Consider the following 25,697-nt stretch of genomic DNA (forward strand, 5'->3'; position numbering starts at 1 on the left):
GATGTATATCCGTTTATATCTAAGCGTGGCGTGTTTTGTTTGTTTGTGTGTGTATGTGTGTGTGTGGTAACATGGGGGTGGATATGTACAATGTATTTGTATGTGAGGTATTCATCGTTTATCATTCGTACGACTCCCGCTGCCTATTTTTTTTACCCTTATTTGTATCGTCTTATTATTTTTTTATTTTGTTTTTACACGAACTTTTTACTTCATTTCCTCTTCGCGCGATTCCTCCTCCCCCCATCTCACGTAGTGAGCGTGTATATCTTTGGTTGGTTGGTGACCAAACGGGTGCTATGGGAGTTTCCATACACACACACATACAGTCATATATTGGAACATCAAGGCGTGTAATGTTAGAAGTCGCGCTTATCCCTTTAACGTTGTAAATGTTTCTCAGCTTTTGTGTGGTTGGGCAGCTCGATGCCGCTTAGTTAAATCATATGATGCATAGCGATATATTTATCTGTTTATATATATATATATATATATGTTTCCCCCTTATCTTCATGTTTTTTAAAAAAACCATTATTGGCTCATCTCATAGTATTTTTTCAAGTGGTGGAGGACTGTTGTTTTTCATTATTCATCATGACGGTCGCAACAGCCCCAACTCCTCCTGACTTGTCCAAACCACCCGCCGATAAGTTAGAAATACATACGCAAACAACAGGAAATGATGGTGGCTCGAGCAGTGGTGCCGCTAAAGAAGTTTTCGTCACTCCTGAAGAGGTTGAAAGGCAGGTAAAACTTGGACTTCTGCTGGTTCAACTTGGCGCAGCGAAGGAAAATCAGATTTTTGGTCCACGTGGTCTCATGACTCCTCCACGGGATCTTCTTGTAATTAATCGGTATGAGGACAGTAAGGAGGCTCGGCGGCCATTCAAATGGTACGATCCCATTTCATGGTTCCTCAGTGGTCCGAAACCTTCACCCATGTTTTGGAGCCCATCACCATTCAGAAATGAGGAGCAGGAGCGAGCCGTCACCACATCACCCACAGCGGCGTCAGGGACGGCAGCGGCCACTCAAACACCTGAAATCGGACCAGCGACATCGTTGGCTCCTGCTGTAAAGAAAATACGTGCCATCCCACCTGTTGATATGCGGCCACTTGGGGATGATGTGCATTTGGAGGCAGCCGTGCGACTTGACCGTGAGAAACTTTTAAAGGATGAGGAGACATTACACAAGATGCTAAACGGTGTTGAGGATACTCGTCATGCTTATTTAGTCCCTGCGCAGGAGCTTCAGTGCGAGGATGAGGTGCTTGCGGTCGTGCAGTGCTACGAAAAACATGTTTCTGCCATACAAGCCGCTTCCGGGAGTGGAATGTCCAATTCGGGGAAGATTTTATCCGAGGGTGCGGCTTTGGAGCTTCCGGTTATCGCAGATGTGTTGCAATGTGGGCCGGTTGTATCGCTGCTTCGGCGTTGTGCTGAGGGTGTTGTTGGGGCGTACAGCCAGAAGGATGTTGCCGTGCAGCTATGAGTGATGGCTTATCATCGTATGTCTACGTCTTCTGAGGGTGTGGGAGTCGCTAGGTGTTTTGCCCTGCTCTTTGTCTTTTATTTTGTGTGTGTGTGTGTGTGTGTGTTTGTTTCCTTGAGGTTCCCGTTCCCTCAGTGTTCTTTTTTTTTCTTTTTTTTTTTCGAAAATCACAGTTTGTCGTTTCGCCCTGAGAGGCTAGGATGTTGTGGAGGTTTCGCTCTCCATTGTAAAGCGTACAGTGTTCAAGGTGACCTCTCCACGTGCTTTAACCACCACTCACTGTGTTCATACCATCCTAACAGGTTGGAACGACTGAATCCATCACAATGACACTTTCTCTTCATGCCTTTCCTTTCAGTACATTAGGTGCGCGCTTTTTTTTCCCCTTTTTGTGTTTGGTCATGCGTGCTTCCAGTGCAAACGCAAGACTGGTTCAGCGACACGAGCGCCAGAAGGCACAGAGTGCTGCGAAAGCATCGTCTGCCCGGTTTAATGCGAAGCAAAGCCGGTTTCAATTGCGGCAGGAGGAGGCTCAGGTGAGGAATGAAATTCAGAAAGAACCCCTACCGATATCGTCGGCCGTTACTGCCCCAAACAGAGACCAGACGTCTACGTTTAGCCGATTCGATAGACCCCCAGCACGTGCCTCAACTGCCATGGTGGCAACAACAAACACAACCACAACTACCACAGCAACTTTTGGGCTTGCTCCAGTGAGGCGCACAACAAATGCCAACGCCATGGGACATGTCGGCACTCGAACTTCTCGTCGTGCAGCGAGGTTCCGTCTTGAGGATGCTGAGGGAACTCATTCATCTGCTGTTGGGGATAATAATATGCCGGAGGTTGGTGGTCTTCTTGGGACGGTTCGCCGTCCTCGTCAGGCGGAGGTCGACGACGACGCCAGCGGTGATGCCGGGCGGAAGAAGACGCGTGTGGAGAAGTTTCAGGAGGTTATGGCTAATAGTAAGGAGCATCGTGCCCATCTGCAGCGCGAGCGAGAACAGCGATCCGTCCAAACCAAAGCGATTGATCAGGAGTTTAACAACGTTTTGCACCTCTTGGAGCGCCGGGACAAAGTGAAGGAGGATCGTGAGGCTTTCAACGCTGCAGGAACGCCTGAGGTTCGGGCCCTTCTGCAGTCTTTTCGCACAAACCATGTGGCGAAAGTGCTCTCCCTGCGAAGTGACGGGAGCTACACGGTTGCCCCGCTGTCAGCTCCAGACGAGAAGGCGGCTAATGTTTCAACTACCACCGCAACTGCTGCCACTTCAGTAACCGCCGAAGGCACGAAGCAGGAAACCACTTCATTTCTGGACAGCGCAGACATGGAGCTCTTACGCAAGGTGCGCAGCGGTGTGGCAGAGCGGGAAGTTGTGCCGGGGGCAAAGGAATCTGATATAGCAATGGGTTCAGCTCGTCCAAGTAGGTCTAATGTGGTAGACGAAGAGGCAAATGCGGAAGCAGACGAGTTCGACCGCATGATGCAGTCGATGCGACTCGAGACGCGCCGGGCTATTGCCGGTGACCGTACCTTGACAGAAGAAGAGCAAAAGCAGAAATTGTTGGAACAGGAATTACTTGAGGCAGACCGTGGGGCAATGCCAACTATTTCGCACAATAGGGAGCAGCTTACGCGAGCCGAGTTGTTAAGTCGTGGAGGTGATTTTCCTGAAATGGGAGATGATGATGGCAGTGTTCCTGAGGGAGAGTTGGAGGACAACCTTGACATTTCAACTGCGTATGACAGTGATGGGGCCTCCCAGCGCAGCGATGATGACGGTACCGGAAATTACGACGGGAAGGAAGCATATGAAGGAGATGACGTCCATCAAGAGTTGGGAGTGACAGGTGCTGGCGCGGGTGGTTTGGGAGCGTTGGAGATATTGTTGAGTGAAGTAGAAACTCTTAGCCGTAGTGGCAATGGGACGCGCTCGGCACGTGCTGCACGAGGTGAGGCGTACCATGCATTGCTCATTCGCTTGTATCGTTATGCACAGAGTCACGTATTACACACCGCGCAAACATTTCGTGCGCTTCTTATCGAGGCTCAGCGCTCATTTCTTCGGCATGGAAGTCTTGATCGCGCTACGCTACTTCTACTCCACACGACTTCCCGGATATTTCCCATGACAGACTATCGCCACGCCGTCACTACGCCATTTTTTATATTTCTGTGCTCCACGCTATTGCAGATGAAACTGAAGACGGTTGCTCAGGCGCGCGATTATGCGGTGCTTGCCGGCCTTCTTTGTAGTTGCATGCTGCAGGGCGGCAAATTCTGCGCGGAGGCGATCATAGCACCACTTAATCTTATTGCACTCCAAGTGCCGCGGAGTGTATTGGAACCAGCGCGCCTGCAGGGAATATGCGTGCCATTCCCTTTAGTTGGACGAGGGGATACGGAGGTGGCGTTGTTACTGACGAATGAGAAGGAGAGTTTATCAGCTCCCACTGCACACGACGGTGATGACAATGTTAAGGAAGGTGACGGCACCGCTGAGGCCAAAGCCGCAAATAATGAAGAAGATGTGGATGAACCGCTATTGGAAGGTACACTTGCCGTCCTTGAGACGGATGTAAGCGCAGAGCGCATTGTGCGGTACGCCTACAGGCTACTGTCGGTTCAAGCGGATGCTCTGCGTAATGTGCCCGCATTCGAGTACTGTTTGGCTGCTCCTTTCAGAGCTCTGCACGAGCGCCTCACGGCTGCTGCAATTACATCGACCGCAAAGCGTGGTAAGGGCAAATCATCTTCTGACAGCAAGGTTATGGCGTGTTGGAAGCCGTCACCACTTGTGCAAGCTGACCACGAAGCACTTCTAGAGAAACTAACGCAGTTCACTTCTGATGCACGGAACCGTCGCACGCCTCTCGCTATGCGGAACTTTCGTCCACGTCCCATTCGTCAGTTTGATCCGCTGCTGCACGAACGTGAGGATATTGGCGGCGACGCCAACATGTCGACTTCTGTTTTGAAGAGTGAAGTGCGTCAGATGAAACGGGAGCTTCGGGAAGACAGAAAACGTGTCGTGCGGCACCTGCAAGCGGAAGCAAATGTGGAACGAAGACAACGGGAGCGTGCGGCGGCTGAAGTGGAGGCGCAGCGCGAGCGCAAATACCGGGAGCTTATGGGATCGCTACAAGCACAACAACATATAATGAAAACTGTCGATGGACTTCAGGCGAAGGCGCGGTCGAAGAAACGGCGAAGCATCTCCGGCCTTCCCGGAAAAGCGGAGGACAATACCGATGGTGGAGGCGCGTGATGATGCGTTGGGAGGCATTTGTCGGGCGCAAACGAATTTGTTTTGTTTTTTTGTTCCCCTTTTCTTTTTCTTTTTCTTTTTTTAAAGAGTGGAAGCGCATACGTGTGAGTGTGTGACATACGCGGCCACAGATGGGGAGCGCATGTTTTGTGTTGAGGTTCATGAAGGGCGCAGTTCTGAAAGCTATGGTTCGTGCAGTGCGGCGAAAACCTTCCTTTGCTTCTTCCTGAGGACTGAGAGAAGCGATGGGGTTATATTAAGGAATGCGTTGTTAAAATTTTTCTTTTTGTCGGGTAAGATACGCTTTTAGTATATAAACACAAGTTATTGTGGTGATAATAATACATATTGTTTTGTTTGTTTCTATATGGTGGGCTGGGCGTTTTTTCACTTCCACTGCGCTCGGTGGTGTTAAGCTCGTAAACGCATGATGCTTCATTTCTGTTACACTTCTTTTTTTTTCTTTTTAAATCTCTTTTTCTTCTCCTTAAAAGAAAAGGAAGGGATCGTTCAGCACGTGAAAGGAGAGTGTGATGTCATCCGAACACGCACCGGTGGTAGCGTCGAGAAAAACCAGCTTCCGAGCAACTGCAGCTGGTATTGCTGGTGTGATGGAGATTGGCCTCTTTCATCCTTTTGACACGGTGGCGAAACGCCTGATGAGTCACCACGGCCCTATTCTTTGCAGACCTATTAGCGCTAGTTTTTGTACGGTTAACGAAATTATCTTCCGTGCTAAGGCACATGCCAGTGCATGGGAGAAATTATTATATTTATATCCCGGTTCCACATATGCTGTGGGTTATAAGGTGTTGCAACGTGTGTACAAACTCGCTGGGCAACCCATCGTGCGTGATCATCTTAAATGCCATTATGACCGGGGTTTCGATAATGTTTTTGGACGTCACAGTCGTCTCGCAATGGAGGCTGTTGCAGGAAGTATTGTTGGTGGTGGTGAAGTGTTATTATTGCCACTGGATCGACTGAAGGTGTTGAGCCAAACAAATGAATCGGCGCTGGGGCGTGGCGTTGTGGAGTTGGTGCGACGTGAAGGTGTACGAGGAATGTACGCTGGCACATTAGTGACTGCAATGCGCAATGTGCCCGGCACCTTTTGTCTTTTCGGTGGCGCCGCCTTCACGAAGGAGTCCATATTTCGACTGGAAGACTTTAGTAAGGCGAGCTTCTTCCAAAACATGTGTGCATCTGGCGTGGGTGCTTGTTTAGCAATTGCAGTAACAAATCCCATGGATGTTATTAAGACACGTGTGCAGAATAAAGATCCGGGCTCAACGCTTACGGGACTGGTAGTGTTCCGGAAGTTGCTGCGCGAGGAGGGACTCACCGCTCTGGCAAAGGGGATAACACCAAAGATAATTGCCTCAGCACCAAAGCTTGTATTTGCATACAGCATGACGGAGTTTTTGCTTCAACTACTGGAGGGGGAAAAAAGAGGGGTGGTTCGGCATTAAAATTGGAAAGTTATAAGAGGATCAAGTCATGTGATACGACTCAATGAAGAGTTCTTCACCGTTCTTTTTCTTCTTTCTTTTTTTTTTTTTCATCTCCACCTCTAATTCCTTTCTTCTGTTACCTTATCGAATTAAAAATAAAGTAAAATAAACCGGTTTATAAATATGAGAAAATTGGCATGTAGGTATGCAGACACAGCTATATATATATATTTACGAATGATAATTTATAATGGTGCATATGTATATGCGTATGCACATTTTCACAGATACGAATCTTACATTGAGGATTAATTAAGGGGCACCGAACAACAATAAGCAGGGAGGGAAGGGAAGAGAGAAGGAGAATAATGAGGAGAATGTTACCTAAGAGAGGGAATAGAGCGTCAAAAACAAAACAAAACAAAAGAACAACAACAAAAAAAAAACAAAAAAGCAACAACAACAAAAAAAATCAAAAAATTTAAAAAAAGGGGAGGGAGGGGGTACGTTAATTTGGATTGCGTGGAATGAGGGTTGATATTTTTGTGCAGGTGACTGTTGTGTTGAATTGGTGGTTGGCGGTGCTGTTCCGTAGTCGGTCAGAAATATATTTGTTTTTTTTAAACACGTTAATCGTATTGGTGTGGAATGCGTGTCAATGTTGTTGTCCATAAGAAGGGGAGGCCGGGGGGAAAATATAAATATGTAAATAAAATACAGCCGAAGTTTCCGCATTTGCCGAGACATGACCAACTTCACGTCGCTTACGGCCATACGCTTGTTTGTATGGAGGAATGCGAGTTTATTGCTTTTTATCCCCCATCCTTTCGAATTTTATTTTCCTGTTATTACTCCATTTTATATTTATTATTTGTTTACTTGCGGAGTGGTGGGTACAGGAGGTCGCTGCGAATGAGTTCCCTTCGTTTTGATTTGATTTGTTTCTTTTTCTTTTCCCCCTTCGTGTAATCAACCGTCGTAACACTCCACATTGAACTTTATTTTCTCCACTAATCTTCTCGTCCACCTGTGCCATCCCTTCCTTTATAAATATATATATATATATATTTGTTTAAAGTTTCCTTCGTTTTTTTCACTTCTTTTCCCCGCGGCCGTTGAACCATGTCTCTTTCCTTCTCATGTCGCTCTCTTATTTATATCTCCTTTTTCTTAAGAAAAAAGAGAGATCCCTCGTTTCTTTAACTGACACACGTACATGTTGAACCGTAGCGCCTCCGCCTTTTTTGTTTTTATTTTTTGTTTACACTCTCCATGTTCACTTTAAGGAGACGAAAAACAAACAAATGAACAAACAAAAAGTGTTGGATGATGAGAGGTAATATAATCGTCAGAACACAAATGTTTCTTTATGACTGTAGTTGCTGATGATGTGAGGCGAAGGGTAAGCATGATGAAAGTTGATGTTTATTTTATTGTATATATGTTTTTTTTTCTGTTGTGTTTGTGTTTCTGTTGGGCGAGTGTTTTCCATTCGTTTCCCTTTTGTTAAGGCTACGGTTTCTCTTACTTTTGTGAAGTTAAAAAAAAAAAGAACAACAAAAAAGACGGAGAATAAAAAGAGAAGCTGCGGGAATGAAACGAGACATGTGCGAAGAGAAAATGAAAGAAGGGACGACTGGCGGTGGCGGTTGTGGCGGGGGGGGGAAAGTTGAGTCAATTCGGTATCTCTAACTGCCTCGAATGGGAGTGACTTTATTTCTCGTCACGTCGCAGCTTCACGTGTATTTTTTTTTTGAAATTTATCTTTGTATCGTCTGTCTCGACTGCCGCGTAAAGTAATTTGTTTTTCCTCGTTTTGTATAGGGGAGCGAGTCGGAGCGTAAAAGAAAAATACACGAGCGCGAAGGGGGAACGTGTCAGGTTTGACAGTTTTACCGACTGCCACAGTTTGGCATGCGTGTGCTCTTGTGGTTCACTGAGGGTTGATGGAAACTTTCGGGAAATAAAAGTTATAGCAATGAAAGGGGCAATACTCCGGAGAAGAGGGGAATGGCGTTTTTGTTTGGAGGAGATGATAAGGTTCTGCTCAAAAATGTATGTGTGGGCGTATATATATATATATATATATGTTTTTGTGTGTCTGTGTGTCTGTTGTTAGGAAACCTATTCGTCTACTCTGCACCTCCAGCTTCCCGTTAATGCTTTCAGTAGCAAACTTTGCAGCGTGTCTTTACGCGTTTCATCGTTATGTCTTTTAGTTCACTTCTATTATCTTATTTCTCACTTGCTTTTGACACATTAGGGTTCGCTTAGAGTAGGCGGAGGGTTCTGCACATGTCACGGCGTGCTGAGGCCCTGGGGGCACTCAATCCACAGCAGCAACAACAAATTATCCATGACGAGCACCCACGTATGATCGGAGTGCAGAATGAGCTGCTGGAAACGAGTGTTAGCGAACAACTCAGCCCTCTTGCAGGATTCCTCGTGCGAACACTCAACCGTTGTGGTCCTCTCACGCTGAAAGCTCTCGCTGAAGCTGTCAGGCAGGAACCCTTCGGAAACCCCTTGAGGAGTAGCAAAGGTGGCGGCGCAAGTGTTAGCGGCGGCAGCGTCAATGAGGCGGTGAAGCAGGTAAGCAGCCCGATTCCGCTTCCCGTGACCGCACCAAGTGATATTGTAACCGATGCAGCTATCAAAGAGATCATGACACGGTTGCTGTTGCACCGCGTTGTGCAACATGACCCGTCTTCCAGTACTTATAGCGTGGCACTGGGATACGGATTATTTCTGCGCACCCTCTTCCCTGTTGTTGTGCAGTTTTTTCAACGCAACTTCGGAGAGACGGGTGTGACAATTTTAATGGTGTTTTATCAGCTTGCCGTTGTACCATGGGAAGCAGCTCTGCGACTGGCAACCGAGCGTCGGCCGGCGCTTGGCGAGGCACTTCGTCATTGTGCACGGGAGATGGAAAAACTGGGTCTTATTGAATTTCTTCCAGATAAATTGCCGGGACAAGCTGCAACGGCATCCCCATCTAATGCCGGCTCGGGGACGCGTGTAGAGGGGCCTGGGGAAACGGTTGCAGCGGACGCTTGTCTGCAGGAACTTTGCCGGTTACACGTTCCTAACATTCTCTTTGAGATGCTCCGTGACGCCATCCATCGCCACCTTCTTGCCGAGCGGTTCGCCGATGGCAGCGGGTCAAACGGTGGTGGCAGTGTGGCCTCAGCCATTGTTGAAGCCTTTACCGCTTCTGCGCGCTGCCGTCGGTTTAGTGAACGCGTGTCCGGCTTTCCAGCGGCTCGTCCCCCAAGTAGCGCATCAATGCCGCTTCGTGCACTTTTGCGTGAGGTACCACACCCCGAGCCCACTGTGACGGAGGTATTAAACCGTATGTGCCGCGCAGAGGGCGATAACATAATGAGCTGTGGTGGCGGTGCAGGTGTAGATGCACTGGAAGGACCGTACCGCTTTCGGTATGATGCGGCTGTGGAGGCCATGCAACGGGACTGTTGTGAGCGGATGGTGTTCGCGCGCCACGGTGTGCTTGGTGTGCGGTTGATCAAGTTGCTTCTTCAGCACCACCACATGGAGGATCGTATGTTAGCTGAGGAGGCCATAGCGACACTCCCCCGCACGCGAGAGGTGCTTCATGCGATGATGCGTGACGGGTATGTGCGTCAGCAGGAGGTACCTAAGACAAGTACATTGACTGACCGGCTTCCAAAGAACTCTATTTTCCTTTGGGGATGTAACATGGAGAGTGACCTCCTGCCCACTGTACGGCTGCAAGTGGCAATGGCATTACGACTAACGATAACACGGCTCGCGATGGAACGAAATAATGGTGTGGGTCCCGGCACAGCAATGCCAACTCCAATGAACATCGTGGCGTCTGCTACCGCTACCATAAACGGTGATGTTCATCCAACCGGTGGTTCTTATGAAAGCAAACACGCAGTTGCGGCCCTGGAGAGCAGTGCAACGGCGTTGATGGACATGATGCTAGTTTTGGACTTTTACTAAAGTGTGTTGGGAGGGTGTCCACTCACGGGTTCGTATTTAACTAGGACTCCGTCTATCAGGTGCCGGCTGTCCTCGTTACGGAAATGCTTGCAGCTGATTGTTACTGCTTCATCGACTCCCTTATCACGTGTTTTTTTCTTTGTTTCCTTGTTTTTCTAAACACTGCCGGCGCTACAAACTTCGGCTCTTGACTTATAGTTAAGTAGTGTTGGATACATTTCGTTTCTTTTGAATCCACGAAATGAATTACACTGCGGCCCGCAAGCTGCAGGAGAGGAGGCAACGGAGAGAAGAGAAGAGGAGAGCACTCTCGCTAGTGTACGCACAACTTCAGGCAATAATAGAAGCTGGCCGTGGTAGTAAAGATGATGAAGATGAGGAGGCATCAGAAGCGCCAAGCGTGTCCATGCAGCAGAACAACATTGTTCTGACGGCCACCACCAACGTGACGGGTGGACTTGGCCGACCTACGGCGTCCGCTATGAGGAGGTACACCAACAAAGACCGCCGCCTCCCGACAATTTTCCAGGAGCAGCGGCAGACCACCCACAACATTGACCTGTTGTGTACTGAACTCAAGGGCCAAATATCAAAGATGGAGGGGGAGTTTGGCCGCCGTCGCAGGGCGCTTCAGGGCTCTCCGCTCGGTGACGTTCGAAACCGATTGGTATCAAGATCCAGGACACCTCTTACAACTACACAGCTGCAGAAATACAAAGGAAGAAGCGATTCGCCTCAGGATGGGGATGTTAGTGGTGGCGAAGGTAATGACGGTAACAGTGGAGGAGTTGAGACCGGACCCCGACGCGGTGATATTGAGCGCGTGCGTGTTGCTGCTGCAGATGAGGGTTTACGAGATGATCAGTCCGTCTCTGATTACGCTGCGGAACCCGACATCCCAATGTACTCTCCGGGGCGTACCCTCCGTGACGAGGTGGAGGCGATGGATGATTCCATCAAGAAGGTGAGCCAATGCATGGCCTCCATGATGTTATTAGAGGAGATGGACTCAGGCAACCCCTGGTGGGAATCTGCTATGCTTGTCCGAGAGATGAAGGCGTGCAACATTCGTGCAAATTATCATGTTCGTTGCGTGTTGAAGTGGATCGTTCGTGCGCAGGAACACTTTCTTCTGGAGGCAGTCTCTAAGAATAGCCAATCGGCTCGTTGTAGCGAAGAGATGGTGTATATGCGCGAGCAGGTGGGCCTATTTTCCCAGCGAATCGAACAGAGTAGGAAACTTCTGACGGAGGTGGAGGCTGAAATTGCGAACTTAAAAAGTTCCCTCAATGAGGCTACTGTGATGCGGAATGAGCTACTAGAACAATTGTTGAAGGAGGCCTGCGAGTCTAATATGTTACCGCCGGGATCCACAAATCTGCAGTCCGCGGAATTGGTGATGCTATTGGAGTATGTTATGTGGCCAGTATCTCTGCTCTCAGATGTGGAACGTGTCAAGGCTTGGGTTCAATCTCAGGACACTCAGTTGGATGTATAGACAGCAATATTCAAGTGTTGAGGTGAGTTCGCAAAAAAGCCGTGTTTCATCGGCTAATAAACTTCACCAAATGCGCCCGGTGTTATCTGTCTTTCACAACTGTGCGTATTTACACGTGTGTACTTTATTTTGCCCTTTCCTTCTCCCTTCGCAGGGAGTCCGGGAGAGCTTTTCACCCTATGAGCAGCTAAATTATGTACTTCCTGTGCTTCTCATAGCGGATGGGATCTGTTCGCGACAAGCGTGTAGGGTACGTTTTGTCTTCCTGCTGGCAGCTTTTACCCCAAATTCCTCCGTCTTTCCCCTTCCTTCGCATTTACACATGTGCTCTCTACTTTTTTTTTGCTTTTCGCACTTTCCTGATGCTTCTGTTTTAATTAAACCAACTTTATTGGCACGATTGCTAGGAGTTTACATCAGTACGGTGCAAACGGTGCGCGGGTGTGGTAGCACCTCGTTTCAGAAATAGTTTTCCTCTAGAAAACTGGGACAAACACATTCTTCCTATCCATACAAAATCACAGAATGTCTGATGCGTCCGTTAATGACGTCGCACGTGTGGAATCGGCGGGCGCCAATCGCCTGCAGGAAATAGCACAGTTCGATGAAGTGCGACAAGATAATCTTAATTTTGAGTACTATGAGCGCCAGTTCCAGGAGGTGCTTATGAGCCTTGAGAACGACGAGGTGCTCGCCGCTTTCCGAACTGAATACGCGTCCCTCTACCACTCTTTCCTGAAGAGTCACGATGGTGAGTCACGCCTGTTGAAGAAGTGCATCGAGCTGCAAGCGGACATCGACACCTGCTCATCTAAGCTGGTTACCGCGGATGAGCTTTCCCGTGGCGACAAGAACACCATCGATACCCTTCGAATTGAGATTGAGAAGACGCGGAAGAAAATTGATGTCACAAAGGAGCGTGAGGCGGCTCTGAAGGACAAAGTAGCTGCCCTTCGGCGGGAACTGCGGGACTTGGAGGAAAAGTCGCATTTGCAGGTCGAGTTGACGTCACAGAAGGCAGCAATGCAGAGCCTGCAGCGCACGCTTGAAACTGTGACGAAAGAGCGTGAATTGCAAGCGCTTCAGTTGAGTTCTCTGAGGCAGGATTACTCTTTGTTAGAGAAGAGAATGGAGCGCCTGCGAGAAGTTAAGGATTCAGGGGATATGGAGCTTCAGAAGATGCGGAGTGCAATTGATGAGAAACAAGAGGAGGCTGATGTCCATAAGGCGCTCAGGCTACGCAAGGAGGAGGAACTTCGTGAGTTGCGACAGGACATTACCCAACGTGCAGCTTCAGTTCAGGAGCGCCAGACTGCGATTGAAAAATTGACGGAGGAAAGCAGTCAGCATAATGTAGACACAAAGAGAACTTTAGATGAAATAAACCGACTCTCCCAGGTTTACCAGCAGCTCTCGCAACAGTTGCAACATGTTAACCAAACGAGTCAGGTATGTAATGAAGAGAATGACACCCTCCAGCGGCGTGTGAATGACTTGTTGGAGGCACTCAAGGCGGCGGAAGTTGAACTTAAATCTGTTAACCGCGTTCACAAGCGGGAGCTGAAGGTTCTGGAGGCTGCTCGACGCCGCAACGCCGTTGCGACAAACCGCAGAGCGGAAGCGGAGGCCAACCTCTCGGCCCTTCAAATGGAGCTTCGTATGAGGGAAGATCAACTTGCGGCGGCGCTGGTTGCGATCGAGGCGGAGGAAAAGCACATTGCTCTCTTATTGAACCAGCGCAACTCGCTGCACAGGGATATACTTAATACTGTGTCAAGGAAGCAGCAGCAGATCATATTCCTAGACGAGAGACGGTCAACCCTCCACCATCTGGAGTATGAATTACATGCCTTTGTTGAGCATGCACAGCAGCAAAATGAAAAAATATTTAAACTCTCACGCGAGTGCGATTCTTATGAAAATGTTATCCAAACAGATGCTGTGCACTGCGCAAACATTATGTGTGAGGTGCAGTTGAGAGAGTCCCAGCTGGAGGAGTTGAATCAAAACTTGAAGGATGTAGATGTAAGGCTCCAGCAGCAGCAGGGCCTCCTGGAGGCCATGGTACGGGAACGCAGTGTCTATAGCAAGCATTACATTCAGTTATGTTCGAGTGTGGCTGAAATTTCACAGGGATTTAAATCCGTTCTCATGCAAATAAAGCAAATACAGGAGGAGATACAGCGCCGAGAGCGTCGGAGACGTGTGGAGGACGCCGTGATTGAGAAGCTTTCTATCCAACAGAAAAATATAGCGGGTCGAATAGCGCGGTTGCAGCGTCTCACCGAGAAGCGCGCTCACTCCGTGCGACAGTTTAACTATGAAGTGAACCGCCTTGGTGAAATTGCTGTGCAGGGAGAAGAAGAGGTGTTGCGCCAACGCCGCCGTTGCCACGCCGTTCAGAAGGAACGTGATACGCTTGAGTATCAGGTGGTACAGCGTGATTCGGAGCTGCTGGATCTCTACAAGAAATTGCAGGTACAAAGAACTGTACTGGACAGGGGTAGTGAAATTTATCAGGGGCGCCTTCAGACAATTCAACACCTTCAGCAGCAGATTGGTCAGGTCAGTGGTGAACTTGCCCGGCTTCGAAAGTTTGCTTCACGACTTCCCGAGTTGCGTGTGAAGGTGAACACCGCTGCGCGTGATCTTCGGCGGGAGCAGTTGCGTGTTGAAGCACTGATGCAGGAATGCGTGCGTCCCATGAATATTCATCCCAACCACCAACTCTCATGGTCCGAGCCCGAAGTCTATGCGCTGACGGAGAAGGTTAACCACCTCCAGCGAGAGCTGGTGACGCGACACGCAGAGTTAGCAGAGAAGGAGGATCTCATTCGATCCAGAGAACAGAGTTACCTAAAGTACAAAGCAGAGGTAGCTCGGCAGGTTGGACCGGAGATGGCGGAGCAAATAGCGGTGTATCAAGGCAACCTTGCCAAAAAGACGGGGCAGATGCGGGCCATGATGCAGAGTCTCAAGTACTTCCGCGAGCAAACGGAGATGTACCAGGAACGATACAATGAGCTTCATGCCACGTTAGACAGACTCGCTGAAGAGTACATTGAGTCAAGGCAGAGGAGTGGATATAACACAACACAACTTTCCACAAGGGATGGAGGCCGACGTAGTAACTGTGAGGATGCAGATGCTACAAGTGCTGAAGATGTGTACAAGGGTTTTGTGGCACCACCCCGTTCAACTCCTAGTGAAGAAGCACCGAGGCGGTTAACTGGTAGCGCATCCACAACGGAGGGTGTAGGGACTGACGCATTGCAACCACAACATTCATCACCGGCGCTACCAGAAGCTGAGATACAGAAGGTGGTGGTGGAAGAAGTGGTGGAGGAGTTTGGGGGTGCAGATGTTGCAAGTGCTGAAGATGTGTACAAGGGTTTTGTGGCATCTCCCCACTCAACTCCTAGTGAAGAAGCACCGAGGCAGTTAACTGGTAGCGCATCCACAACGGAGGGTGTAGGGACTGACGCATTGCAACCACAACATTCATCACCGGCGCCACCAGAAGCTGAGGATGGTGAAGCTGAAATACAGAAGGCAGTGGTGGAAGAGGTGGTGGAAGAGTTTGGGGATGAGGAAGATCAGACACCGGGAGAGGAGGGTAAGTGAGCACACTACTGTGAAGAAGGTAGTGATTCTCCGTATACTCCGTAGAGTAGATGCTTCATCAATTATGTCAATGTACATTCCGTGGTGGAACGCGGTGACAGTCCGGGTGAGGAGGATGAGGGCGATGTTAAAGACGATGTAGGGGGTGTATTTTCAATGGCTTATGCGGGCTTTTCCTCTTTATTATGTCGAATATTATGCACAGGTGGGGGAAGCGAGGAAAAGTTCTGTGCCATTCTCTCTTTTGCGTGTCTAATTTTCGCGTTTATTCCCAATTATCGTTTGCTGTAGCTGGCCGCGTGTTATAAAAATGAAGAGCCTGGTGTTGTGTTCGCCGAACACGCTTAGTTGCTTCGTGCTCGTTTATTAAAGCGAAATTTGTGGCTGACTCCCATTTTCACAACTTTCTGTTTTTTCATTCTCTTTTTGTTTTTTGTGCGTGTTTTTTTGCTTCCCCCTTTTGTCGCATTTTTAGGGATCCGCCGTCGAAATATCGATCGTGTTTCCGAGTCTTGTCGGTGCCCGTGCGGAGTAGCAAAGGGGAACACTTGACATCTTTCGGTCCATAGACAAGAAAGGAAGTGCACAGCAAGGAGGGAATCAAGGAGTCAACTGACAAAGGTATTCCTACCGCTGAAACTGACGAAAAAAAAAGAGGGAGACAAAATAAGCCGAAAGGATGCGAAAGCTGGGTTCGGGTGGCCGTGGTGTGTGGGCAAACAGCTTGACGACAAAACGTACCGTGCAGGTCGGGGGCTATTCGGCTGTTTCGCTACTACCTTCTACAGCCCCTTTGTGTAATGGGTTAAGTACCTTGTTTGGTGTGCAACGGCGCTTTCAGTCCAGTGTCACGCCATGGGGTGGTCAACAAGGTGGGGGGAGTGGCAGCAACAGCAACAGTAACACTCAACAGCAACAGGGCCGGGCATGGGTAAACCCACAGGCAGTGCCCCCTGGTGAGTTTCTAAACAAATATGCCCGCAATTTGACGGAAGAGGCTCGCATGGGACGCCTGGACCCCATTATTGGCAGAGAGGAAATTATCCGCCGTACCATTCAAGTATTGAGTCGCCGAACGAAAAATAACCCCGTTCTTATCGGAGAACCTGGCGTTGGGAAGACAGCCATTGTGGAAGGATTGGCCCAACGTATTGTCAGTGGCGAAGTACCGGAGAGTATCAAGGATAAGAAAGTGTTCTCACTAGACATGGGCTCTTTAGTTGCTGGTGCGAAGTTCCGTGGTGAGTTTGAGGAGCGGCTGAAGGGTGTGCTAAAGGACACAATTGAGTCGCAGGGGAAAGTTATTCTTTTCATTGACGAGTTGCACACCCTCGTTGGGGCGGGGGCATCCGGTGATGGATCCATGGACGCGGCGAACCTCCTGAAACCTTCACTCGCCCGTGGTGAGCTTCATTGCGTCGGTGCCACCACTTTGGATGAATACAAGCGTCACATCGAGAAGGATGCCGCTCTAGCTCGCCGCTTTCAGTCTGTCCTCGTAACTGAGCCCACGGTTGAGGAAACCATCTCCGTGCTACGTGGCATTAAGGAAAAATATGAGGCCCACCATGGGTGTCTCATTAAGGACGAGGCCCTCGTTTACGCAGCGGTTAATTCCCATCGATACCTCTCAGAGAGGCGGCTACCCGACAAGGCTATCGACCTTATCGACGAGGCAGCAAGTCGGCTGCGACTTCAGCAGGAGTCCAAACCAGAGCAGCTTGATAGCGTGGGGCGTGAGCTTGTCCGCCTAAAGATTGAAGCTGAGGCAGTGAAGAAAGATAAGGATGAGCTGGGAAAGGCGAAACTGACGCAGCTCTACAACCGGATTGAGGAGAGGCAGAAGGAGTATGATGCATTGGAAGAGCGCTGGAAGAAGGAGAAGGCCATGTTCGACCGCATCAAGAAACGAACGGAGGACTTGGATGTTCTTCGCCACCACTACGAGCAGGCGCGAACGGAGGGTGATTTTGCCAAGGCATCCGAAATATTGCATGGAAGGATACCTGCTCTGAAGAAAGAAATTGATGCGGATAAGCAGGCAACTCGTACTGAAAACTTCCTTACGCATGACTCCGTTACCGCTGATGACATTGCTCAGGTCATTGCCCGTGCCACTGGCATTCCCGTTGCACAACTTATGACAGGTGAGAGGGAGAAGCTCATCACCATGGACAAGGAGCTTCGTCAGAGGGTTCTTGGCCAAGACGAGGCGATTGCCACTATTACCAACGTTGTGCGCATTTCTCGTGCTGGCCTCCACGCACACAAGCGTCCACTTGGCTCCTTCCTATTTCTTGGCCCAACTGGTGTGGGAAAAACCGAGATATGCAAACAACTGGCGAGGTTTCTATTCGATGATGAATCTTTCATATGCCGCATTGATATGAGCGAGTACATGGAACGACATGCGGTTCATCGTCTTATTGGAGCACCCCCGGGATATGTTGGCTATGAAGAAGGTGGTGAACTCACCGAGTCGGTGCGACGCCGCCCGTACCAAATTGTCCTTTTTGATGAGTTCGAGAAGGCGCACCCGAGTGTATCGAATATCCTCCTTCAAGTCCTTGACGAAGGTCACCTTACGGACAGTCATGGCCGGCGTGTGGATTTCAAGAACACTATCATTATTCTCACGTCAAACATTGGAGCTGACGCCATTGCTGCGCTGCCAGAGGGTTGTCCATCCTCGAAGGCGATGCCATCTGTCATGCAGCAGGTGAGACAGCGCATGACACCAGAGTTTATCAACCGCTTGGATGATATTGTTATGTTCAATCGACTTGGCAAGGCTGAGACTCGAAAGATTGTTGATCTCCTCTTTGCACATGTACAGTCAATGTTGGACGACCAGGAGATTAAGCTGGAGGTGAGCTCTGATGTGTTTGAATGGTTCGGGACGAATGGTTACAGCCCAGTCTACGGCGCTCGCCCACTTAAGCGGCTCGTACAGTCCGAATTATTAAACCGGTTGGCGATTATGCTGTTGGACGGTCGGATTCGGGAGAAGGAAACCGTGAAGGTGGAAATGCGTGATGGAGAGGTATTTGTGCATCAGAACCATGACGCCGTGCGCCCAGTGGATGCCGCAGACCTGGGTCCGCAACTCACAGAATGAACCTGTCACCTTCCTCCTACATAAAAGGAAGACTTGATTGCAAAAAAAAACAAAACAAAACAAAACAGGATCATCACTAGGATGGCGAGGTCAGTTCCCTCAAAAGAGTGCAGGACAGTCAAAAGTTGGTGGAGGTACTCCGTGTTCGGTAGTTCACTATTATTATTATTGTTACTGTTATTATCATTATTATTATTATTACCATTATGGGTCATTACTATATTATTATTTGGTCCGTTCGTGCATACGACTCTGCGTGAGTGACTGAGTGAATGAGCTTTGTGCTTTTGTGTGTGTATGTGGGTGGGTGGTGGTGGGTGGGTGAGTGCTTGGGAAAGATATCATTTTCGCATTCCTGGTAGGTCAAAATACTGACTCACCTTATCTTACCTTACCTTGCAGGTGAGAGAAAAGACACAAAATAGGTTTCTTCATTTTCTTTCACTTTGTTCGTACCCCGGCACCGCTCTTTCTCTTGCTCTCTTTCCCTGTCTCTTGCACATCTCTCTGTGTGTTTTCTTTCATTACCCGGTGTGTTCGTGGGTAAAATTAGTTTACACATAAGACGTTTCTAATTATTCGCGCACGAGCAGGAATATTTCTTTCCCTTGAGGGGCGTGAGGGAATAGTATTTTGCCACCCATACATTCCAAATCTCGTTTTTTTTTTGTGCGTGTTTCTCATTACCATTGCCACTACCATTATCTCCATTTTTTGGGCACCATTTCTCTTTTTCTCTTTTTCTTTCCTCTTTATTACTTTTATTTCTCGCCTGTTGCTGAAGTGACGGTAAATGTTGGAGTCTGACACGCAGTTTCCCTCCGCTACCGATATAAAAACTGTTGCGTCCCTTACGGAAGTGGATGGACAAGTGATAACCTTCGCACAGCTGCGTGCAAACCGCTTGAAGGCGCACAAATTGCTTGACAATGTGGAGGAACTGCTGCGGATTGCGGAGGAGATCAAATGGGCATTTATGTGGGTTTCCACTTCTTAAAAGAAAATAACAACAACAGCAACAACATAAAAAATAAAATGAAAAAAAAAATAAAAGTGCCAACCGTTTCATTCGGGTTATGGTGCTGCTGTGACATTATGTCATATTTTCACTTTAGATACTCTTCAGCGGGTATCGACCTTCACATGCATACATGGGTGTAGTTACACAAAATTACACACAAACACACACACACAAAAAAAAAAAAATAAATAAATAATGAAGGCGCACGTAAACGGCCGAAGAGGACGAAAGCCACTCGGACAATTCTTTCGTGCCTCTGCTTCCACTTCCGTTTGTGCATTTCTCTTTTTTCTTTTAATGTTTGTGTGCTTGTGAAGGATGTGCATATGCAAACGTTCTGCCTCCATGACTTCACTACACAATTTCTCACAGTACTTACGCAAATACATGCATTAATACACACACACACATACATACATATATACATATATATAAATATATATATATATATATTTATGTATTCTCTTCGTGAAAGGAAAAAATTAGCGATAAAAAGTTTCCACTTGCTCTTTTGGCGGGGTCATTATTTTTATATTCTTTTTTATTTTATTGCTGCTCTTTTTTTTATTCTTTCTTTTTTTTTTTTTGATCCCCTCTTCCCCCTTTCCGTGTCTTTCTGTGCACTTTTTCCTTCTGGAAAAATTCAAAAAGACTCAGAGGGGGAATAGAAGACGAAACAGCAACAACAAGGAGGCAGAAAGAAACAAAAAAAAACAGAAAGAAAGAAAAAGAGCCAGAGTAATAATAATTAATAAATCACTGAAGGAACGGAAAGGCTCGAAACGAAAAAGAGGAGGAATATTTGGAGATGTTGCCTAAGCAACAGATGGGAGGTTCTGTTTGCAACGCTTCCATAGAAACTGTCAACACGGAGGCCACAGATCCAAGTGAGGCTAAAAAGATTGTACTCAATGCAGGACGAAGTGAAAAGGTGAACGTTTATGTTCCACCTTCCACGCTCATGGTGCGGGATATTCAGGAGCAAATTCCTGCTGAATATTTCCAGCGTAGCATGTGGAGGAGCTTTAGCTACCTTAGCCGTGACATGTTTCAGCTTTTCCTCACATTCGTCATCATGTACAATTTTGTGCTTCCCATGCTGGACAGTTCCCTTCTGAATGCCGTTCCACCCGTGGCTTGGCTCTCGCGAGCTGCGGCATGGATGATATATTGGTTTATACAAGGGCTTAATGGTACGGCTCTATGGGTTCTTGCACATGAATGTGGTCATCAGGCATTTTGCAATTCCCGTAGGGTAAACAACGCCGTGGGGATGATTCTTCACAGCGCTTTGCTTGTTCCGTATCACAGCTGGCGTCTTACTCATGGCACTCACCATAAACACACCAATCATCTCACGAAGGACCTCGTTTTCGTACCTGTGCAGCGCTCAGCCGTGGGAGAGGCGGTGGAGGAGGCGCCCATTGTTATGTTGTGGAATATGGCACTAATGTTCCTCTTTGGTTGGCCCATGCATTTGCTTGTCAACGTGGGTGGTCAGAAGTTTGATCGCTTCACTTCCCATTTTGACCCCAACGCACCGTTCTTTCGTCGCGCAGACTATAATAATGTTATGGTGTCGAATATGGGAGTGCTGCTTACATTGTCTATACTTGGTGCATGCAGTTGGAGTTTCGGTTTTGCCGTGGTGGTGCGCTGGTACCTCATTCCGTACCTTTGGGTAAATTTCTGGCTTGTGTACATTACGTACATGCAGCATTCGGATGTAAGGTTGCCGCACTATACGCATGATCATTGGACATATGTGCGAGGCGCTGTCGCTGCGGTAGACAGAGATTTTGGTCCGTTACTGAACAGCTGGTTACATCACATTAATGATTCACATGTGGTGCATCATCTCTTCAGTCAGATGCCACATTATAATGCCATTGAGGTAACGAGGAAACATATTCGAGATATTCTTGGGGATTTGTACGTGACGGATGCGAAGCCGTTGCTGAAGTCCCTGGTGCATACATGGCGTGAGTGCCGTTATGTCGTCCCTTCGGAGGGGATCTGCATTTATCGCAGTTAATTATTTCTTCTCTCATCATTCCGTTCACGTGTGCGGACGGGATGGTGGGAAAAGTAATGGAAGGAGTGGGGAGGGTGAAGAAAAAAATAAGTAAATAAATAAGAATTGCGCGTGTTTGTATTTGTGTTTCTGCCAAGGGTTAATAATAATAATAATAATGCATGGCTAATACATAAGGGGTAAATTAGAAGGAAAGGGTGATCGGGGGGTGGGTGGAAGAAATTGTGTTCTGTTATCGGTAAGAATTGGTCGTATGACCACATAGACGGAAATTTGAGAAGAATAAAAAGAAAAAGCAAAAAAAAAGAAGAAAAATTCAGGAGATTAATGTGGGTAGCTCACGAAGGTTATTCTCATTGAAACTGAAGAAACAAAAGAAAACCAAAGCCCAAACAAAAAACAAACAAACAAAAAAAAACGGAAACAACAAAAAGGAATAGCGAAGAGAGAATAGAGAAAGCGGGATAGTGGTATTAAAAAGAAGATTGGAAAAAAAGGCTAAAAAAAAAAGAAGATCAACTGAGGTAAGGAACGAGGGAGAGAAAGTTGATACAAGGAGAGGAGAAACTATTCCTTATAACTGTGACCGTCAAAACTATATATTTTATTTATTTATTTTTTATATGTTCGTACAAAGAGCATGTGTTTTAAGTTGTATCCCCACTCCGGTATATTTGTGAAGATATATATACAAATACAAATACAAATACAAATACAAATAAATATATATTATTCGTGACGGGCAGTGGAACCCCAATGAGGGAGGGGGATCGAACCACGCGCATTTGTGTGACGTTGACTCCGAAGGTTTTTTCCGTTTTTTTTTGCACATTTGCCCGTGTGTGCCCGTCTTTTTTTTTTTTTTTCGTCTTCAATTTTGTTTCTTGTTTTTGTGGATGTGAAATTTTGGGGGAGAGAAGGAAGAAGAGGAACCGGAAGAGGAAGAGAAAAGGGGGTGAGGAAACTAAGTGGTGTGTGTGTGTGTGTGTGATTATTGCGGTATCATTTAATTCCTTCTTTTGTGTTCTTTCTTTCTTTCTTTCTTTCTTTTTTTGTTTTTTTTTTCAATTTTCCCTCTCCCCTTTTTTTTTATTTTGCTTTATTTTTCATTCGGTGCATTACAGCAATGATAGCGGTATGGGGGAGGGGCGAGTAAAGGCATTACTTTTTATTATTATTTTTTTCCCCTTCCCCTTCCCCTTCCCGTTATTATTATTATTATTGTTATTATTATTATTACTTTCTTTTGGTGGGGTGGTGGTGTTGCTGTTTTTGCCGTACTGCGGGTGGAGCAAAGTCTGAAGTGATGTTTTCGTAGTTGTTTTGAATATTTTCGTTATTTGAATTGGCCACGTTGCTGCTTCATTTCATATTTCAGTTTAGCTCCATAATTTCCGCTTTGCTCAGTTGTTTTTTGTTTTTTGTTCATTTTTTTTGCTTTTTTTAAAAAAAATTCTTCTCTTCTCATATTGTTTTTTTCTTTGTTTGTTGGGTGCATCAACACGTTCCAAGTATTTGTAGCGACTGTGTTGGCTAATTCCTTTTTTTTTTTTTACTTTTGTCCACTTAATTTATAACATGGCCGGAAAAGAAATACGGACAGGAAAGGGCGAAGAGAAGAAGAAAAAAAAAAAAGGAGAAAGGATAAGGATAAGTGTAAATAACATTGTGTCTCTCTCTCTCTCTCTTTTTTTTTTCTTTTTTGCTTTTGGGTTTGCCTGCTGTTTGGCATGAATCGTCTCCTCTTCTGATGGTGTTGGTGTTTTTGTTTTTTTTGTTTTAGAGTAATTTTGCGCCTATATAAATAAAATAATATATATATATATATATATGTGTGTGTGTATATATTTATATATTCGTTCGGAAATGTCGTAACTTCTTATTTATTTATTTATTCGCTTCTTCCTTCAGCTGTTGCCTCTTTATTGTCCGTTTTCAATCCCCGAAATTTCATTTCTGCAGTTGCCAATATTATCGTTTAATATTACTAACATTACTAACATTATTATTATTATTTTTTTTTGTTAGTGTTAGTGTTAGTGTTATTAATATTAATATTATTAATGTCGCTGTTGTTGCAATCATACATTTCCCATTGCAGTGAACTCAAACCAGCAGAATGAAATCAATTTTTTTTAAAAAAAACAGAAAAGAAAGGGGAGACAACTGGAAAAGCGGCGATTAAAAAAAGAAAAAAAGAAAAAAAGAAGGAACTGAGGAAAAGGAGGCACGGAAGAAAATGTTTGACGCTTCAGGTGTGTTTTGACATAAAAAAAGACAACAAAAAATAAAAACAAAATTAAAACTAAAAAAAAAAAGAAGAAGAGATAAGCTCGTGAGTAAAAAATAGAGAAACCAGGTAGATAAAAGGGAGGAAGAAGGTGATGAACAAAATCTTTTTTTTTTAAAAAAAAAAGAAAAAAAAACGTCAGCGATTGAGTGGGAGTGGGGAGCGATGATGGAAATAAAATAAAATCTATGAAACAAATAAAAGAGAAAAAAGGCCCCCTCCCAAAGAAAATAAAAGAAAAAACAACGGAAAGAAAATGGTATAATCTCTATGTGTTGCTTTTCTTTTCTTTTTCTTTTTCTTTTTCTCCCTTCCCTTTGTTATGTTTTAACTTTTATAATTTTTAAAAGCATATTATTTTGAGTTGTGAATGAGGTTTGGCGCGTATCTTTTTTTGTTTTTGTTTTTGTTGATGGTCACAAAAGGGGAACCAATCCTTTTTAGTGTTATTGTTGTCATGATCTTGTTGGGATTTGTTGTTACAATGTTAAATGAACCCATCACAGGTGTGTGTATGTATGGTTCAGTACGTATTAATTTACCATCACTTCGTTTCGTCGGCCTTCATGCATATGTATATGTATTTACATATTTATATCTACATATTTATTTAAGTTGTAGTTGTGGATAAACTTGTTTTATTTTAATATTTTATCTTTTGTAAAAAAAAGAAAAAGAAAAAAAAACAAGAAAAACCTTCTGCTTTGAGCTGGTAGTCTACTTCATCCTTGTTTTTTGTTTTCTATTTCTTTATCTCTCTTTCATCCTCTTTTTTTTTTTCTTTCTTCCCCTTCCCCTCCCCATCCACACCTGCGCCTTCTTATGTTAAGGAGTATTGTGGGATTTTATAAATAGATTTAATGCATTGAGTCAACAGGTGACAACCATATTAAGTACAATAGATGAGCGTACCAGACCTTGAGGGCGTGATTTATTTAAATACCTTAACATGGTAGTTTAGTTATTAATGTTCTTTTTATATTTTTATATTTTTTATTCCCCACTTCCCAAATCTTTTTAAAAAGGTTTCCATCTTAGTTTTTATTTTAGCACTTGGGTAGTCGTACAACATAAATTACAGCAATATAGTACTAGTAGCAGCAGCAGCAGTAGCAGCAATGACAATAATAATAATAATAATAATAATAACAATAATAATAATAATAATAATAATAATAACTAGGTCCACAAATGGTTATAATATGTGTTTTGAAAGGAATGGAAAGCACTGCCGTGTTAAATCTGCCGGAGTAAACGAAACCTTCAAATGATACCAAAAATATGTTTGCATGTGAAATGGGAGAGCTTGAGAGAAACATTTCTGTGCTGAAATTAATACAAAATAAAACGGCCGCAAAAAAAAAAAAAAGGAAAAGAAAAAGAAAAAGAAAAAGAACGGGAATTTCATACGGATGATGTTTAGGGGAAAAAAGGAAAGCACGAAACAACTTATTTAGATGGGTGTGGAGTTCCACTTTATGTAAAATCTTGTCAGCATTATACGTCATCTCTATTTATAAAATTCCTGCATGTAAACATATAAACATATGACTCTATATGAATATGAATAAAAGTAAATAAATATATTAGTATGTATGTATGTTTGTGTGTGTGTCGCCACTTCTAATATTATTGTTAGTAATGTTGCTTTACTCTATTCTCATCTCATCTCTTTCTTTCTATTTTTGTTTTATGTGTTCACTCTATTCATTTCCGAGGGTGTTTTTCTACATCTGTATTTCGCATTGTATGTGTGTGAATTGATGCGGAACTGAGGTGGCACATTTACAGACACACGCACACATACATATATACAAATAAATAAATATATATATATATATATATTTATACATATCTGTATATATTTTTTTATTATTGTTAAGTGCGTATATGTTGTGTTTTAGCAC

General features: G+C 45.6%; 9 protein-coding genes across 9 annotated transcripts, besides 36 other annotated features; all 9 read left to right on the forward strand.

Annotated features, from left to right (window-relative positions):
• Positions 1-25,697: part of a sequence feature (sequence corresponds to BAC RPCI93-10C8) that runs on past both edges of the window.
• Positions 37-66: a microsatellite.
• Positions 460-495: a microsatellite.
• Positions 595-1,494, forward strand: Tb927.2.2940 (hypothetical protein, conserved; the record flags this gene model as incomplete). The annotated part of the gene is made up of 1 exon (XM_946477.1): positions 595-1,494. One exon carries the CDS (start codon positions 595-597, stop codon positions 1,492-1,494), a length of 900 nt encoding a protein of 299 aa, XP_951570.1.
• Positions 1,578-1,604: a microsatellite.
• Positions 1,821-4,763, forward strand: Tb927.2.2950 (hypothetical protein, conserved; the record flags this gene model as incomplete). The annotated part of the gene is made up of 1 exon (XM_946478.1): positions 1,821-4,763. The coding sequence occupies one exon, from the start codon at positions 1,821-1,823 to the stop codon at positions 4,761-4,763; it is 2,943 nt and encodes a 980-aa protein (XP_951571.1).
• Positions 5,297-6,235, forward strand: Tb927.2.2970 (mitochondrial carrier protein, putative; the record flags this gene model as incomplete). Its single annotated transcript, XM_946479.1, has 1 exon — positions 5,297-6,235. One exon carries the CDS (start codon positions 5,297-5,299, stop codon positions 6,233-6,235), a length of 939 nt encoding a protein of 312 aa, XP_951572.1.
• Positions 6,623-6,696: a sequence feature (A-rich).
• Positions 7,261-7,287: a sequence feature (AT_rich).
• Positions 8,286-8,306: a microsatellite.
• Tb927.2.2990 (hypothetical protein, conserved) lies at positions 8,513-10,204 on the forward strand (the record flags this gene model as incomplete). The annotated part of the gene is made up of 1 exon (XM_946480.1): positions 8,513-10,204. One exon carries the CDS (start codon positions 8,513-8,515, stop codon positions 10,202-10,204), a length of 1,692 nt encoding a protein of 563 aa, XP_951573.1.
• Positions 10,446-11,702, forward strand: Tb927.2.3000 (hypothetical protein, conserved; the record flags this gene model as incomplete). Its single annotated transcript, XM_946481.1, has 1 exon — positions 10,446-11,702. One exon carries the CDS (start codon positions 10,446-10,448, stop codon positions 11,700-11,702), a length of 1,257 nt encoding a protein of 418 aa, XP_951574.1.
• On the forward strand, positions 12,228-15,326 carry Tb927.2.3020 (hypothetical protein, conserved; the record flags this gene model as incomplete). Its single annotated transcript, XM_946482.1, has 1 exon — positions 12,228-15,326. One exon carries the CDS (start codon positions 12,228-12,230, stop codon positions 15,324-15,326), a length of 3,099 nt encoding a protein of 1,032 aa, XP_951575.1.
• Positions 16,006-18,444, forward strand: Tb927.2.3030 (ATP-dependent Clp protease subunit, heat shock protein 78 (HSP78), putative; the record flags this gene model as incomplete). The annotated part of the gene is made up of 1 exon (XM_946483.1): positions 16,006-18,444. One exon carries the CDS (start codon positions 16,006-16,008, stop codon positions 18,442-18,444), a length of 2,439 nt encoding a protein of 812 aa, XP_951576.1.
• Positions 18,485-18,511: a microsatellite.
• Positions 18,602-18,674: a microsatellite.
• Positions 19,440-19,499: a sequence feature (A-rich).
• Positions 19,638-19,662: a sequence feature (AT_rich).
• Positions 19,875-19,926: a microsatellite.
• Positions 19,992-20,052: a sequence feature (T-rich).
• Positions 20,161-20,198: a sequence feature (GA-rich).
• Tb927.2.3080 (fatty acid desaturase, putative) lies at positions 20,274-21,500 on the forward strand (the record flags this gene model as incomplete). Its single annotated transcript, XM_946484.1, has 1 exon — positions 20,274-21,500. One exon carries the CDS (start codon positions 20,274-20,276, stop codon positions 21,498-21,500), a length of 1,227 nt encoding a protein of 408 aa, XP_951577.1.
• Positions 21,777-21,815: a sequence feature (A-rich).
• Positions 21,866-22,015: a sequence feature (A-rich).
• Positions 22,097-22,125: a sequence feature (AT_rich).
• Positions 22,170-22,230: a microsatellite.
• On the forward strand, positions 22,257-22,802 carry Tb927.2.3090 (hypothetical protein, conserved; the record flags this gene model as incomplete). Its single annotated transcript, XM_946485.1, has 1 exon — positions 22,257-22,802. One exon carries the CDS (start codon positions 22,257-22,259, stop codon positions 22,800-22,802), a length of 546 nt encoding a protein of 181 aa, XP_951578.1.
• Positions 22,352-22,394: a sequence feature (T-rich).
• Positions 22,525-22,565: a microsatellite.
• Positions 22,707-22,739: a microsatellite.
• Positions 23,313-23,356: a microsatellite.
• Positions 23,479-23,563: a microsatellite.
• Positions 23,639-23,739: a sequence feature (GA-rich).
• Positions 23,784-23,818: a microsatellite.
• Positions 23,897-23,926: a sequence feature (AT_rich).
• Positions 24,066-24,119: a sequence feature (T-rich).
• Positions 24,182-24,201: a microsatellite.
• Positions 24,357-24,403: a microsatellite.
• Positions 24,453-24,485: a microsatellite.
• Positions 24,516-24,579: a sequence feature (CT-rich).
• Positions 24,764-24,788: a sequence feature (AT_rich).
• Positions 24,884-24,908: a microsatellite.
• Positions 24,908-24,969: a microsatellite.
• Positions 25,146-25,186: a microsatellite.
• Positions 25,594-25,655: a microsatellite.

Source organism: Trypanosoma brucei, chromosome 2 (genome assembly GCF_000002445.2).
Source record: "Trypanosoma brucei brucei TREU927 chromosome 2, complete sequence".
Taxonomy (NCBI): Eukaryota; Euglenozoa; class Kinetoplastea; order Trypanosomatida; family Trypanosomatidae; genus Trypanosoma; species Trypanosoma brucei.